This window comes from Melanaphis sacchari, unplaced genomic scaffold, assembly GCF_002803265.2.
Source record: "Melanaphis sacchari strain LSU unplaced genomic scaffold, SCAv2.0 Contig42_pilon_pilon, whole genome shotgun sequence".
NCBI classification, from domain to species: Eukaryota; Metazoa; Arthropoda; class Insecta; order Hemiptera; family Aphididae; genus Melanaphis; species Melanaphis sacchari.
This window is the reverse complement of record NW_020271275.1, coordinates 1,662,575-1,680,980: the sequence shown is the minus strand read 5'-3', so window position 1 is coordinate 1,680,980 and position 18,406 is coordinate 1,662,575. Positions and strand designations below refer to the sequence as shown.

The 18,406-nt window shown below is 24.6% G+C and overlaps 1 protein-coding gene across 3 annotated transcripts; it reads right to left on the bottom strand.

The window, feature by feature from the left end:
* Positions 1-336: 336 nt before the first annotated feature.
* LOC112597571 (sphingosine kinase 1) lies at positions 337-17,784 on the bottom strand. Of its 3 annotated transcripts, XR_003114842.1 has the most exons (9): positions 16,862-17,783; positions 11,022-11,163; positions 6,506-6,703; positions 6,223-6,443; positions 5,987-6,138; positions 5,689-5,899; positions 5,276-5,415; positions 1,123-1,386; positions 337-503 (listed from the first exon to the last, which is right to left on the bottom strand). XR_003114842.1 is itself a non-coding variant. In XM_025343682.1 (8 exons), exons 1-8 carry the CDS (start codon positions 17,394-17,396, stop codon positions 1,189-1,191), a joined length of 1,791 nt encoding a protein of 596 aa, XP_025199467.1. In that variant the 5' UTR covers positions 17,397-17,784; the 3' UTR covers positions 552-1,188. The 3 variants fall into 3 exon arrangements, 2 of the variants coding, with proteins under 2 accessions (XP_025199467.1, XP_025199466.1); XM_025343682.1 differs by lacking the exon at positions 337-503 and having other exon boundaries at positions 552-1,386; positions 5,689-5,893; positions 16,862-17,784; XM_025343681.1 differs by lacking the exon at positions 337-503 and having other exon boundaries at positions 552-1,386.
* Positions 17,785-18,406: the final 622 nt, after the last annotated feature.

The window sequence follows — 18,406 nt, the reverse complement described above, 5'->3', positions numbered from 1 at the left end:
ATCAAAGAAAGTTATATATTTTATTATTTTTCATAAGATTAGCGAGCCCTGAAATTAAGTTTGAAATTGACATAGAATTAAGGAAGGGACAGTAGTATTGATGATATATTATGTGCTTAATGTTATTAAAATTAATTAATTACTTTCACATTATAAAATCTATTTAACAGTAAAACTAGATGTCGAGTACACATTCATTTGACAAATATTTATAAATGGACTTATCAATGCTATACATTTGATCCTAATTTATTTGTTGGCAATAAAATGTCTAAATTAAATATTTTTTTAGACATAGAAGTGACTTTTGTAATAAAGAACAGCAGCAAATTTAAAATTCATGGTAACTTTATTATTACTATTATTATTTTAACTTAAGTAGCACAAAAGTATAATCACAATGATAGACATATGTAATTGACTTGTAATTGTAGAGTAATTCCATAATTCTCGATTAGGCACAATCAAGGACGGACAAGTAGGCCATCAAAATTAATATGTTTCTGTGGGAAAAAAATTTTCTTATTCTATATTGTATTTATAACACCAAATATTCATACTATATATTATTTTTGCATAAATATATTAGCTATTACAGTATAAAAATAATAATATTAGTTGATATTTTGACGTGTGCTATACGTATTGTTACATATTCAGTCCGGAGACTTAAAACTTAGTGTTAGCATTGGTTGTACAATAAAGATTGAGCAAAGGAAAAACACAAATGATTTATTCATTTACCAAGACAGACAGTAATCATTGACTATATGTTAATTATCATTTTTTTTTTTTTTTTTTTTTTGACCTTAATAATTATAATGTAACATTTAACAACCTATTCACCTAATAAACAAATGGTCCCATAACACGAGGATATTATAAAGAGAAAAAAATATGATATTACACGTTACGGTAACGTCGCTGGTAACGAATACAACGAATAATTCAAAATAAATATTGATAATAATAAATTAAATATAAAACATGCCTCTTGAGCAACAAAAGAGGCGAGAAACAACAACGCAATATGCATGGTATACGGCGAGGTAATAATATCGACAAATTTTCTCTGGATTTAAAAAATAATAAAAAAATAACAAATTACGTAAACTACATTACTATAAATAATGTAATGTATTCATCACTCTTGTGTCGTGTTCAATCGTATTCGCCCGAGACGAGCCATCAGGAGAACTTTTGTCGGGCGTACACGTTGGTGATGCCGGGCATGATTTCCGCTTGTACCGGGCTGTGCTTCAACAGTTCGCCGTCAACTACCAGGTGGCTGCTTTGGGATAGTGGTTCGAGTCGGAATGCTCGCACGGGGATCATTTCGACGTTGGGTATGGCCAAGTGGTTTCCGGATGACAGGGCCAACAAAAACTGCGATCCATAAAAAAATAAAAATAAATAACACATGGCCGATAACTTAAAAAACAAAATGTAATCAATGATTAGTAGATACTTTCATTTCAATAGTTAGGTAAGTAGATCATGATATAAATTCATTACGTAGTCTATATTATACGGTTTGTTAATAACATGATGTGCAAAGGTTTAAAAACGTTAATTTATAGATTTTATTTCTCACAGACCTTTTTATGAAAACTTATATTATGATTGTCTATTTTAAAGATAGATAGTATTTTTGAATGGGTCATACATAATAATATGTATTCACCCCTAAAACCATTTCATTCAAATATCATACGTTATTCAATGTTCAATTGTAAGTAATTTATATTATCTTTATTAATATTATATTTGAGCCGTTCATTAGGGCATAGATATAACAGAAAAAATGTTCATTGGCTAAGAAAAAATTATTTTTAGGTTCATCTCTTCAGTGATAGTCAGAATGAGATACTAAAATAATGGTAAAGGCCTGAAAAAAACTAATAACACATTCTTGGAATACTAAACTACAAAATACATATTATCGTATTGTTTATAAAATATAATATTATTTATAAATGTATAATTAATGATATTATATAAATATCTAGACATCTAATTAGTTTTATGGTTAACGCTGTTAGAGGCGGATCGATCATTTTTGTCTTACTGTTGGATTTTATGAAGGTCTCTCTCTACATAAAAAAAAACATTCACTTCACTTTCAAATTTATGACTAATTAAATGTGATATTCAATGTGTATACCTTATAACTATAGGGATTGAAACTTTTATACATTATTCTATTTTTGAATTTTCTCTTATAAAAGTATATTTTGAAGATTTATTGATATTTTAAATATTTATAACTATTTACAAAAAAAAGTCAAATTTTCCATTAAAATTAACATATTTTAACTCATTATTTTATCAATTAAGACATAGGTAATGATTATTTTTAAACTAATTTTAAATTGTTATCATTATCCAATATGGAAAGACGAGAGCGGTTCAAATTCTACGATTGTGATCATAATTCCATTAAAAATGTGATATGAACATGCTAAATTACACGATTAATTAATTACTATGGACTTGTTTTTATTCGTTAAAACTGTAATAGGTACTTACGTCAGTAACAATCAGTCGTGTAAATCGTGCGTATCGTATAAAAGTAATCATTGTTTTTGACTTGTAAATGTGTTTTCAACGTATTTATTTTTAAATGCTTAAAAAAAAAATTTCAAATATTGCTCGGTTACGTAGTTTTATAAACCAGTTAGAAGTAAATTGTTTTTTTTAAGTCAGTACACATACCTATAGGTTATAAAATAATATCAAAAATGGTTAATGATTAAAAAAAATAATGTACTTGTATTTATTTTTTATTGAGTTATATACTAAGTATATGTATGACGTATGTTAAAGTAAATAAATGTATTTTTTAAATTAAAAATACATGCATAATTATTTAAATATTTTTTAATGTACATGATGTAATTACATATTTTTATAATTTTAGCGTATAAAGTCCAAATCCTGTTAATAACGAAATTTTTTTTAGAAAATCATTGAATTTATTTAAAATTTTAAAACAATAACATATTGATTAATATATGTATAACTGTTTAGTAACCTATTATATATTCAATATCCAACTTTTAATTTCTAATGTATTTATTTCTAAAGAATCAATAAACTCTGTAATAAGTGTTGACCTAAAATATTTCTTAAATAATTTTCAATAAATTTTAATTTAATGAAAGTACGTTTACATTAAATTCAAGAGATAGATAATTTAAGCATAAACTTATAAGTAAAGTGAAAGTCATTTTAGTATTTCTTTCTTTATTTTTATTCTTCTAGTCTTCTACTTTTATGTGATATTATTTTATTATTACTATTTTTTTTTTTTTGGAATTTTCCATTTTATATATTTTTTACAATTTTACAACTAAGATCAACAATAAAAATATACTTATAATTAAAAAAAAATAATCGATGAAGAAAAACTATTAAATATGAGCACGCAAAGTAAACAGCTGTATACAAACTAACAGGAAACGAGTATAAATTCTAAATATCTACTTTTTTCCTTGTATTTGTTTTACTGCTTTAATTGATATTATACGATACCATACACGTAAGTGATTATTGTCTTATTGCCTATATTATACTAACTATAAATCGAGCATAAATATCATAATTGACGATATTTTAATAAAATAAATACAATATTAAGATAATTTTAAAAATAGTACAACACACTTTACCCTTTTGTATTTGTGCTCGTACCTTATTGTTGGAGACTGTGCAAGAGCCCGAATGCCTTTTAAGAAATATTTTTTCGTATTAGCTTCTAATATTTAGTTTTAGTGCTCTTATTCATTGTAGCTCAAAATGATTCTATATAACACTGAATTTAATTTATTTTCAAATTTATATTGTAATATTATGGCCATTGATCACATACTGTATAGTTACTTATTCATATTCCACTCATATTAAATCACCAATGCATTAAGGATAAATATGGGCTCTATTTCCAAAAATGCATGTTAATATGGAGGGGGCCGCCGAGAAAATCTCAATTCCCCAATAGGCTTTAACATTTGAAAAATCACGTTACTGCTCACTGACTACTGTCTACTGGTATAACCATGCTAATACTTAGAATACGATTGTATGATACATAATATAATACGTTATATTATTTATATTATTAGTATCACATAATCGAATACGTAATTTAATTCTTGTTTTAGAAAAAAACTCAAAATGTAGATCCGTTTTATTAACGTAGGTACTGTACTGTAACTATCTAATCTAAAATAATAATGTTAATATGTCTGAATATAAATTTCAAAACTTCCATTTTTATGAAAATGTATAAGTCGTTCTGTACTACCTATACGAGTGTGTTGTGTGATCCTCGACCAACCTCTTCTACATTAGAAACCATGTAAATAATTAACTGTTTCCTTAGGATAGAGAGATACGGGATAGTTGGACCTAAGGTCAACTTAGTTTTAACCATATTATTGTACATTAGTCAATAATTAATTGCTGCTTGTTTAGATTTAACCCAGATTATACATAGTAAATACAATAGGTATAGTTGTCACTGAGTTCAATAAAAGGAGCGAGCACACGAATCACGAGACATTATATTGGTTAAACCAAGTACACACATATTAGAATACAGGAGCGGTATTTGCCCTACAAAGATTTTTGAACGACATTGCAGTAATTATATTAACGATTTAGATACGAGTAACTTTTATCATAGACGATTTTATGAATGGTGAAAATTTGTATGATTTTGTTATATCTATTCGGTAAGTTTTTGAGTAATTTATAGTACAAATATGTTTAAATAACTATCAGATATTATTTATGATTTTATATTTGTTTTTCACTCAACTCTTATCTTAACTTTAAATGCTCGTAAATAAAAATATTATTCATTTAATATCCAGTATGTTTTATAGATTAACATTCTTATAAAATAAAATAATATTTTGAAAAATTAAAAACAATAAATATTTTTTAAGTGATATGTTTCATAAGCATATTGCAAATTTACAACTAAATAAAACCACAGTTTTTTTTTTTGAAAAATATAAAATTAACTAAACTGTTAAATGTTTGCCATTGAACAATAGCTAAATGTATATAATATTATATTTATATACATATTAATTATTATGTGCGTGTATAAACTTCTTGGTTATTTACTATATTTATTATATAGTTAACCTTTTTTTATAATGTATTTTTGTAGTGGAAATACATAATACACTATATTATACAGTACTAAACAGAGGCCATTATTGAAAATATTTTCAAATATATCATTTAATAATGATTCACTCACTTGTAAAAAAGTCGTTCTGGATATTCCATTTTTAATGACCAACAGCCAGATAACACCGTCATTTAATTTTGATTTGGGTGCTAGTATCACGTCTTCGCTTATATGAGATAGATATGAAGCATGTATCATCACGAACTCGTCTAAAAAATAAACAAAGTTGTACAATACTAGTTTATTATGTGATCCGACCACCGTGTTTAAGTTAACAGTTATAATATGAATAACTTTCTGTCTATTTATTTTTACGAATACTAAAACTTTAACCAGCTAATATAATACTGTTAAATGGAAATATAGAGACAATAATTCGTAAAAATCAGATTTGAAAATAAGAAATAAACGAAAAATAATACGCTATATACAGTGAGAACTAAATCGTTGAGTTATAAAAATAATACACTTGAAGTTCTTACCTTCAACGACTACCCAGTCCGACGGAACTGGATGAGAAAGCGGAGGGAGTTTGGATATAGGTCCGCGCACCCAAACTTCAGATCCCTCGATCACGTCTGGTATAGACGAAAAGCTCGGCGCTTCGTTGACAGACATGAATGCCGTGCGCTTGGATATTATTGATGAAAAACTTTCAATCCGCTCACGTGGTATTTCAAAGTCTTCCTGCAACTAAGCGAAAACAATAAAAATAAAAATTGATCTTAAATCAGAAATGATATACAAGTGAGCGTGTAATCACTACTTTATTATAATTACCGGATCCATTCCGAATTCGATCGATACTGGTTCGTCGTCGATGACCTCTTGGAAATCACCTGACGTGCCTCTCGTGTAATTGTTCATTCTGGTTTCGGTTTCCAAATCGTCAATTTTGGAATACGACAATCGGGCGGGATAACTTCTCAGACCTATATGTAAATATAAACACAACATTAACGTATGGTAATCGTGGGGGAACGCGTTATATAGCGCGTACAATCGGCAATCCTTACCAATAAGTCTAGCAATACTCCAAATAGTAAATCTGGGGTTACCTATCATCCTAAGTCTCTCACTCTCTATATCAATGTCAGCAATAAAGCCCCAACCAATCGAAAGAAAAGAGTATACGACTTGTGTAAGAGTCTCGACTCTAACCAGATCCATTGGACACCTGTTACCGCCAACAATATTTAGCGCCGATATGAGAATGGGATCAGGATTGTAGGGTTCACTATAAACGTTTAACTGGTTTTATTCAATGTGCAGTTTTTTTAAAATAAAATTCGAGCTCACTTAGTCTCGAAACTTATCGACTTGGCCATTCCGTTGCCGGAACCACCGGGTATAACAGCCAAGGTAAGGTATTCGAAGGCCCTCTGCCAGTCTGAACGTTCCATGAGGCCGTTTATCACTTCGAACATGAGTCCGTCACCGCCGAGCACTACTACACCACGGCCCCATTTATAGATGTTACTCGTTCTCATCAAGTTCCTGATAACAAGCGAAGACGATGCATAAATAACGATTATTAAAAAATATTTTTATTGAGTTATTTTTCGTAACGCTTAATACTGGCATTCAGTTTTTATAACAAAAATTATTGCTAGAATAAATAAGAAGTATGATATTTAAGGAACATTAAATAACTGTCTAAACTTTTTGATTATAACTATGAAATATTAGTTATTATATCTATGTTGTTTTTACTATTATTATTATATTATTATTATTTATAATTATTTTAAAATTATGTAATGCTATATTACTAATATTGTATAACGAACGATTTCATCTGGTGGCTGGAAGATAAATTTTAAATGGCACGTTGGCAGAAAGATTACAAATATCGTTTTTATCAGGTGAAATTTGTGTGTTAGATACATATCAAAATCGATAAATAGAAAATAAAACAATCTCTAGACGTTTATATTTTTACGATATATATAGGAACATGTATTATCTTGTAAAATGAGCACATATGGAAAATACTAAAATAGTATATTACACTATGTATATGGTAAGTAACCTTAAATATAGCATATAGGTACCCAAGAGGCACGTCGATGAATTTATTGCAACACATAGACACACAGTAATATAACATCGCCGATCGTCGCTATTCGCCATCATGTAAATTAGCATCGAATTCCAAAATTGCTAAGATAAAAAATTGTATGCAAGAACAGACAGAAAATAAAACGTGTTTATTCTGCACATCGTGAATGGACGTGTTTTACTGTAGTATTCCAGTATAATTCGCGTACACAATACATTTTAATAAACCGATAACACAGATTTATTACGTAAAAACGTTATATTACGATAAACTTAACATATATTATTAAATACACGTTTCGTAACCTATATATCATAAGACAACGGGGGGTCGGAGGACACACACACACAGGTATATCATATATAATTGTAGGTAATTAATCGGAGTTATCAACAGGGTAACTTATCTTACATTCTTACAAGTATACAACATTTAAGTTTTACATTTAAAATTTAAATGCATTGTAAAAATAATTATTATTATTGCCAGCAATGCAAAATAAAAATTAAAAAATTGATCACAAATACCAAAGGTAAATCAAGTCGTCTCAATATACGTAAAATATATTTTTTGTATAATAATTATTTTTATATTTCTTATAGCCATACGTATTGATTGGTTGTAAGTAAAAAACCAAAATAAGAATATTAATTAAGAAAACCTAAATATTACACATTTGATTTTTTTTTTTATTAATGATTTATTATTAGAATTTTATGGTTTGTAATATGTATACACAACTTGGTTAATGGTAATGTATCATTGTGTAGTATGGTGTGTAGCTAGTTTTTTTGATAAATCATTTATTTTATAAATTAATATATATATACGTGTATTTTAATAGGTATACCTATTAAAAGTTTTTATTTTTTTTATATTGATTGAAGAAAAAAGTATAAATATTTTTTTTTATTAAAATTTAATTTTTTTCTTGAATTATTTTTAAATTGATTTATTAATAGTTTTTTCCGGCTATCTAGGTATATTTTTACTATTTTAATATTATGCATCAGTTTTTTTGAACTAAATAATATGTTATGAAATATTATTATATCCAATAATCAAAAATATATTTCCAAAAAAACTTAATTTATCTCCACTCTTCTTTATTTATTTTTTTTATATTGTATATGACTGACCGTTATATTAAAGTTCAATACAGCTACTTCGGGAATTTCAAAAATTATGATGATATCCCACAAGTTAGTATTTATTATCTCCTTCGCTACATCAAATAGCATATAAAAATTAACCAAAATAAGTCAATTCACACAAGATTCAAACTTAAATAGGGTATCTGCCAACTGTTACTCTTAATAAAATACAGATTCCAACGTCTAATACAGTTAGGTACTTAGGACTTCACCAAGATAAATAATTGACTTGGAACAACCATGTCCATACAACACTTAATGCCCATCTGCATATGGTCAAATCTCTATTATCAAAAAATGTTAACACCAATCTTAGAACCAAAGTACTAATATATAAAATTATTTTCAAGCCTATTTTGACACTTTAACGTCTCTCTAACGCTCCAATATATATATTCTAACCTAACGTTACTTAACGATCTTAATATGAAAACTATCGATAATGAAGCACGTTTCTTTTTTATGCGCTTTTATAAGCGGTTCCATAACCATCATAATCATTTTATAAATCCTGGTCGCTGGTTAAAAAGAAAGCGATGTCGTGGCCTATTACAAATAAACCCACAACTCTAACAAACAATAAAAAAAAAAAAATGACATATACATATAAATAAATAAGTATAGGGGAAAAAAATCAATCTAGGTTTTGCTAATAAGTGACAGCATAATCAACCTCTTTATGTCAATACCCACTTTTAGTATATAAGCTTATTATAAATTTTGGGTATAGATTGTTTATTTCAAAAAAAAAAAAAAAATTCCAATTATGTCGATTGATAAACTATAATATTCATTATTATTATCGCCTCTTTCAATAAATACCAATTAAGTTCAAGTTCCAATGGTAAAACTTTCAGAATTTTTCAACAACTGAAAGTGTTGATAGAAAAATACATATTATTATTAATATGGGTAGGTATAAAGTAGGTATGTAGTAAATAAATATTATTTACTTCATTCAAATCGTCATGTCAATTTTCATTTAAACTTAAATAAAATAGATCAAATTCAGTTTGCGTTAATTTTAAATAGCTTCATATTTTTTTTTTATATATCAACTAATTAATAAAAGTGGTTTCTCAACTCATTATTCCGAGTTTTATTCCGTTACTATATTTAATATTCGCAAGTCGCAGGTAGGTAATAAAATATTGGTAATATACTACCTTCCATTTAAATATATTATTCAACTTTACAAGACACGATAAGCCGTGATTTTAAATTATATCTTTATTATTATAAATAGATAGGCAAAGTCAAACATTTAAATAAAAATAAATTATTCATGAATAAATAATATGGAAAATTCCAAATTACATCACCACATAAAGTTATAAATGTTATAATTAATATTATACTAATTTTAATTTGATGATTTTAATTATGATTTATAATAATTAATTATCATGTATAATTTACCAATATACTTAAAAAACAAAAAAATGACAACTACAGTCTATAAAATTATAAAATAAGAATCACAAACAATTACAATTTGTCTACTTTAATGAGTTATGATTAACTAAGTGAAAATGCAAATGTATAGCCAATAATAACCAAGATTAACATAATATATACTTAATTCCAAAGTGAAAATCATTGTTTTAAATCAGACTTATTAAGCAATAGAATATGATATAATCATGGATAGAATATAAATCAATTTGTTTTATTTTTTGAATTCTATTTAACTCAAAATAAAAAATTAAATTTTTTAAGTGAAACTAAATATTTAAAAATATTTATATGTATTCAGACAATTAGATGTATTAATTTTATTGCGGTGTAAATAAATAAATGATTATTTTATGTTCATAAAAAATTATATTGAATAAATACATTTTATAAATTTACCAAAAGTAAATGATATAAAACATGACATGCAACATAAATGTTTATAAACATTATTAAATATATTAAATAAATTACCTAAATATTTTAAACAAAGATTAAAAAGGTAAGAATAAAACAAATGAACAAACATTATGTCCTTGGATATTCTATTCTAGTATAAAATGCTTAAATTAGTTCATTTTTGTTGTTATTAGAATAGGTTTTTTAAACAGGATTTTAACAAATTTAAAAGGACTGTATTAGCACTAATTATCTAACAAAATAATATTTGTACAAATGCAAATAAGTATAATTACAGTAGTGATTGACCTTCACATGCCATTTTAAAATAGGTCTATACAATAAAAAGTTTAGCATTGCATATAGCATTATATTATAATAATTGCATAGTAAAATTCAATAGATTTAAAAATTTAACATAATAATTGATTTATTGACTATTTTAAGATTTTAAAATACATGTTCATGATAAAAATAGTTATAAAATTGGTGGTAAGTTTATTTAATTATTATAATTCAAACAGAAACATTTGATAAATGTAACTTAATGCAATAAGTAAAGTGATTTTACATGGGGCTAATGCAGTGAGGATAAAAAATGCAAAACAATAGATGATATCAAAAGAGGAAATCAAAAGAGGAAATCCTGGATTAATTTTAATTGAATGGAGGACAAATGTACATATAGATTTATGTCAAGTTCCGGGTAAGTATGGTTGTTTATAAATACTTCAAATATATTTACCTAGCATCATTTTGCATGCATGTAATATGCAAATCGTAGTCAACATCAGCCATATTTAAAAGAGGTACTATTTTACGTTGAAATATTTCACGTGATTTTCCAATACCACTTTTTGGGTTCACAATCACTAATAAATGATTACCTGAAACATGAAAAAATATGCTATTTTTAAAGTTAATTGTTATTCATTAATTATTAATTATTATATACAATTTCAATTAAACAGCCATTAATAAACTATTGTGAAAAGAAATTGATAGATAATTTAAATATTAACCAAATATTTACTAAGCATCTTAACGTTAAACTATTTAAGTATGCTTCTATAGATCATAAATGATTTATTTAATTAATATAATTAATTGAAAATTATAAATATAACTATTATTTATTTATTTTGTTTTGAAATTATGATGGCTAATAAAATAATTAACATTATCTAGTAAAATTAAATTTAAAAGAAAATTAATACTTCATTTAATTTAGCAAAGAAATATGAATTATTATACTTTTCATAGTATTAAAGTAAATTATTAAACACCTTATACTTTCTTCAATATGTGTGTTTTAAGATAATAAGTTCAGCCTACTCATTGTTTCAAATGAATGAGTTTTGAAATATTTTAAAAATATTTAATGAAATTATATGCAAACAATCACCATATTTTTGAACTTGAATAGAAATTAATTAAATTTTTTTATTACTGTAATTTTTAATATTAACATAGGTAATGAAAAATACCATAATAATATGTGGTAGAACATGTTTACCTGGTACATAGTTTATAATTATTATTCATAACAGATGATGGATATCATCACAAACTATAATGCCAGTTTAGGTCTGATGGTTATACATTTGTTTTTATACTAAGCATATTTACTTATAGTATAAAATATTTGAATATTATAGAATTTAATGATACAGTGTTTAAAATTATTTTTAAATTTATATGGAAGAGAATATAAAACCTTATAAAAAAAAAAAGATATTCATGCACACAAAAATTTATCATGAAATCATCATTTTAATGGAAGAATTTATGTACTTTACCAAAGATATAAAATTTCAAAATAAAGCCCTAGGTATATTTGTTATAATATACTATACTACATTTTACTTATTGTTTAGGCCTACTATTTTACATTCATTTTGTCGTAAAGAAGAATAAATTATTATGGGAATTGATTCCAACTCTATTGTAACAAATATATTTTTAAATCTTTATAACTACTTACTTAAAGATAATATTTTATCATTCATAAATATACTATTATTTGAAAACATGAAAATTAAGATATAATTGCTTTAACTATTGAAAACATTTTAGTAATAGAATATAATTAGTAAACTATAAGAAATGGAAATACTTTAGTTAAGTAAGATATGCATCCCATCATTGAGTTACTTTAATGTATATGTTTAATTTTAATTCAATTATAAATCATTGTAAACAAAAAACGATTCTAAGCAAATGGTGTGTCAGCCTATATTACAATTATATTTTATGATGTATTTATAGCCATTACTATTTAAATAATTTATTTTGATATTAGTTAAACATAGGTAGTTAGTATAACATAGGTTAAGTTATATAGATAGACTGAAAAATAACAATTAAATAACTAAAATTGTTATTTTTCATTTAAATACCCAATTTTGTAAAAATTTTAACTTCAAATATTTATAAAAATAAAATTGTACTTAAATATTACTTTGATTTTTTTGATTACAGCATAAACTACTTACAGGGAAGTTTATATGAAAAAAAAATATTATAATTATATTTATTCAATATTATTTTAATTAGTATAATATGAACAATTTATTAAAAATCTTGAATTACATTTTTAAACTTTTTGACTAAATAAAACACATATTTATAAACATTTGGTCATTTACAGAAAATAATAATATAAAATATAAGATTTTAATCACAAGTATCATCAGTCATTTGTTTACGAATTATACAAAAAAAAAAAAAAAACTAAATTAATTTCATTATAAACTGTTTTATCCAAAAACTCCCATTTTTCTTTTCTTAATTTGATAAATTTTGACTTTTTCAAAGTTTAAAGTATTAAAGTACCAATCAGATCTAATTTTTTATTAGAACTCGCCTTTAAAGTTGGAAATTAAAGAATTTTTTTTATTCTTTTCTTTTATCTATAATAAAAAAAAAATTGTTGTAAAATCAATAGATTTAAAGTAGAAAAAATAAGGTATTTTTACTCTATGGTCCCACGGTCTCATAATTCAAACACTGAAACCAAGAAGATTTAATCAATATTAATTTACAAATTGACTAGACATAACCTTTGAGCTTTACTAATTAGTTATCATGTACAATTAACATTGATCAAAAATATATTGAACTGATTTATATTTATTAGTTGATGTTACTTGTTGTGGTACACAATAACACAAATATATTATACTACTGATTTAAAAATAATTTTTTTGATTTCTGATGATTACATTTATTAATATATTTACATGTTCAACAATAAGCAACATGATTTTAAGGTACTATTTTATCATTAATATAATGCATGAACTTAAAATCATCTTTTATAATAAATTATGAGTATATTTATCTAAATAAATCAATATTTATTTATAATATTCATGTATGTAAATATAAAAATAAATAGATATAAATTAGGATCAGATATCACATTATTTTTTCTTTTATATTTTGTTATATAAATTACAATAAAGAAATTAAGCAAATATATTTTATACAGGGTTTATTGAAAAAAATAATAAATTAAAACAAATAAATTATTAATAGTTTAATGAGTTGTTTTACTAAAATGAAAATATTTGAATAATTATTTATATTCATAATAAAAAAATACCTAAATTATAATTATCTTAAGTAATGACAGTTGATAAATAAACCCTTAGGATTAAACAACAAGGTCTACATAAAATAAAAAGTTAATAATAATTAATAATTAATCAACATATATTAATTTAAGAAGTAAAATGTTATAACAGATAATAAAATATATGATGAAAATAAAAGCTAATAAATAAATATTTATGTTTATTAACGATGTTGATAGATTGTCAGCTAAAGAGTTATTTATAATTAGTTAAGAATTATTCTATAATGGAACTGTAGATATTAGAATATTTATTTATATGGTTATAATAATTTATATAAGACATTAATAATGTGTGAAGTGATAAGTTAAATACTATTTTTTTTTTAAATTGAATAGCATTAACAAAGTAGTAAACATAAATTATTCTACATTGGACATACACATATATAGTACACCTTATTAATTAATATATGTTAAAATCCTTCTAAAAATTATTGATGGTGACATTTTTAATTCAATTTTAGTAGACTTCAATTTAATTTAGATGTATTAACATAGAAATGCATATGCACTCAGTTTTTATAGGTATTTACTCTATTGGGTATGCGCCATGTTATGTAAAATTTAATTTTTCAAACTCACGTTTTATTTAAAAATGGAATATTATAAATCTAAAATAATAATTCAATATATTATATAATATAAATAATAAAAATAAATAATTTTTGTATATTTTCAGATTATAATTTACAGTTTATCTACAATGTTATACAATCAATTTTATTATTATGTTTGGAATCTGAACCTAAAATGCTCAATCAAATGGTAATAATTTAATAAAATATGTTAATATATAAGTACTTGATACATACAATAATAAAAACTTAGTTAACAAAAATTGCCTTGTATCATTTTAATATGTATTTTTTTTTTTATAAAATACACTATTTTTAATTATAAAACATATTATTAATTATATTTAAATGTCATTCTTTTTTTCATTTTAGTAATTAAGTAGTTTTATTTTTTTCTTTAAAACATTAAATTAATAATGGATATATTTATTATTTGTATTTTATATAAACATAGTATCTACTTCCAACAATATGTGTAATAAATTTGACAAAATACCTAAATAAATAATTTAATAAAATTTAATGTTTAATGAATTTTTTATTGTACTTTTAATTTTTTTCCTGTTAGTTTTTTTTTTTTTTTTGGAATTTTTTCCAGGATTTCAAAAAGTAAATGTAATATACAGTATAAATATTATCAATAAACATTCTTCTTATTAATAATTATCTTTGTGGCAGTAACTATTAAATATAGGTAGTCTATCACTGATAAATTATATCAGTGACAGATAAATACTAAGCAGAGGAGTACAAGAGAATTTTTTAATTAAATTTTACGAGACAATAAGTTATACTGAATACAATTTAATTTATGTGAATGTAAAATACAAATTTACTTATACATTTTAATTTACAGATGACCTAATAGTAATTCATGGGCTATTGATGAATCAATACTATTTTAGTATATGTATTTGTGTTTTAATAATAAAAAGTGGCATGATTTAGTGATAAAACAGAATAAATGTAGGATCAATACAATTGGGTATAGGTATATAGGTGTATATATATATATATATTTAATAAGTTCTTAGTTTAAATTACTTTTTATCCAATAAAGTAAAATATGTGTTTAATTTCTATACTATAGATTTACTGATTGACATTTTATTAACTTTACCTTTAATTTTCTAAAAAAAGGCACTCAATTCTTAAAATTTAGAATTATTCTTGATTAACATTAATTAAACTAATCAGTAATACAAATTATAAACAGGTTATCACCAAAGGTCAAAAGTTATTTTAAAAGTACCTACTTAGAATAGAAATATTATAAGTCTTAAATTTTTCATGTAAATATTTGATATCTATAGATTTGAAAACAATATAAAAACTAAGCAACAAGTACATTAAATAGATAAATAAATGTTATTAAAAACAATGACATAAAAATAATTTAATATATTATTTTTTAACATAGAGATACTGAAAAGCTAACCAAAATCCCTATTTAATCTAAAGTTATTCTACTAAAATATTTAGGGATACTTTTTGGTGTGAATATACTGTATACCTTAATGTTTAATTCGTTTTCACTAAAAATACTTAATTTTATAAGGACAGTCATGTTTAAAAAGTCTAAATGTGTTGCTTGTATGCTTTAAAAAAACCCAAGAAATATTCTCCTTAGCAAAATTCTTTTAAAAATAAAAATAAGTATGTAAATTAAAAAAAAAAATGTTTAACAAAAAAATATTAATTTTATCATACAATGAAAATAAAATTATAATCATAAAAATAAAACATAAATTCATTTTGACTTGAAAGAAAAAAAATTAATAGTTTGAATACTTTCATAAAGAGTTTAAAAAATCATAATGTAAATAAACATGTCATTATTGCATTAATAAATAAATGTATAACTCAGATAGTTTAGAAAAATTTTGCATAAAATAGTCGTATCTGTTTTTATAGTCAATTTATGTTCAGCAGAATCCTTTTTATGCTGTTTACTTTAATGTTAGAGTCAATTGATTTATTATTTAACTTAAAGATAAAAATATTATTTAGAGCATCACATAAGATTTTATAGATATTTTAAAATAAGTTATAAGCATTTTAAAGTTTTCAATATTTTATATAGCTATAACTCAATTGAAAATGAAAGAATCAATAAAAGCCTATGCTTTAGATAACATTCTTACTTTAAGTTGAATAATAAGTAAATGTATTTTACTATTAATACAAACAGTATAAAATGGATTTTGCTGAACTCAAGTTTTTTACAGTGGACATTAGAAAGACAAAAATACTATTTGTGGGTTAACAAGTATTCATATTTTAATTTACTTAAATTTCTAGGTACAAATGTAAAATTAATCACTTTGAATTAAAAAAATTTTTTTATATTATTTCAATTAATGTGCTTACCTAGGTAATGATCATCTAATGGTGCAACAATAGTACTGTCCTCATACCTAGCTCGCAATAGTGATTTGATGGCCGATTTCCACTTGGTTGCCACCCGGCTATTCTCATCATAACTGTTGAAGTTTCTGAATCTCAGTGTGATGGTCATCTTGTCACGTTTTTTGTTCTTCGTTCCAACATTTTTCAGTACAAATGCATATATACTTAGGTAAGCACTGCAATCTCCAGCCTCTACATAAGGCACTCGCACCTGACACTCATCTGTTTCCGTTGTGATATCTCTGGTAGATTTTGCTGAGCCCCCTTTTATCGGCCTACAAGCACAGTGGTTTGACTTGCCACTATTTCGCATGCACTTACAGCCAATAATATCACGGATGTGTATCAAGTCGGTCTTCTCTGTCCCATTCTCACCATTCTTGGTCAGATGTAGACCTTCATTTGTCAGTGACACTTTATATGAGTACTGCTTTTTAGACAGTGCATAAAATGTTTCCTCAAGTATTGGTAAGGCACTGAGTCTGTTTCCATCCATAGTGGTGCATACGGCTCGCTGGACATAAATGAATTACAATGTAATATTTTATGGATATTTATTAGAAAAAAAACTTTAAAAACGATGCGCCTAGGACGATTAATTAAATTAAAAACACATCCTGGTGCTATTTGTGATTGGAGCCCGCCAAAATAAAACTAAAAACTATATTTAATTTTGTGGTCATTATTAATTATTAAGATTTTTATGTTAACACGTATGACACTATGACGGGTTTCGCGAAGTACAACATTCAACCATCAGACACGGTGAAGGTAAACGACTAACAAACTATCGAAGTACGATCGAATTGAACGAACAGTGAATACTACGAAAATATCAAGTACGGTTCGTTGAAAATTGAAATCGAACTTATCGCTATTTGCTGTCCCACTGTCGCCCACCAATCAACAGTGTTATCTCATCATCACGGTTATTGTGACATAGGTATAATGAACATATAATTATATCCACCTTGAAGATTTCTAATCTTCGTGACTAAATTAAATGCTACCACTAATTTGTTTTATACTACCACGGTTGCTCTCTTTATAGATAATAAGAGATTTAATTATTTAGACTTTAAGAATTTAAACATTTCAAACTAAATTTTCTACATATTAGACTTATAGTTAAAGTTCTTTCTATCTAGATAGCCAATGAAAGCATGGAAATAAGTCTTTTTGTAATGAAAAATAGTTCTTTTAAATTTTTTCATTTAAGTCTTAGTATAAAATTACCTACAATCGAGTGCCAAATAATTAATGTATTTTAAATATTTCTTAATACAATTTTTGATTGAGAGTTTCTACTATTTCTAGACAATATATAAATTTGTTCTTATAAATTATAATTACTTAACAATAGATTCAATTTTCTATTTAATGTCCTTGTCGAGAAAAAATAAGAAACATAAAATACAATACTATAGCCCAGGGGTCTCCAAACTTTTTTTATCTAAGGGCTACATAAAATAAAAAAAGATTTTAGCAGGCCAAAATGTATGAACC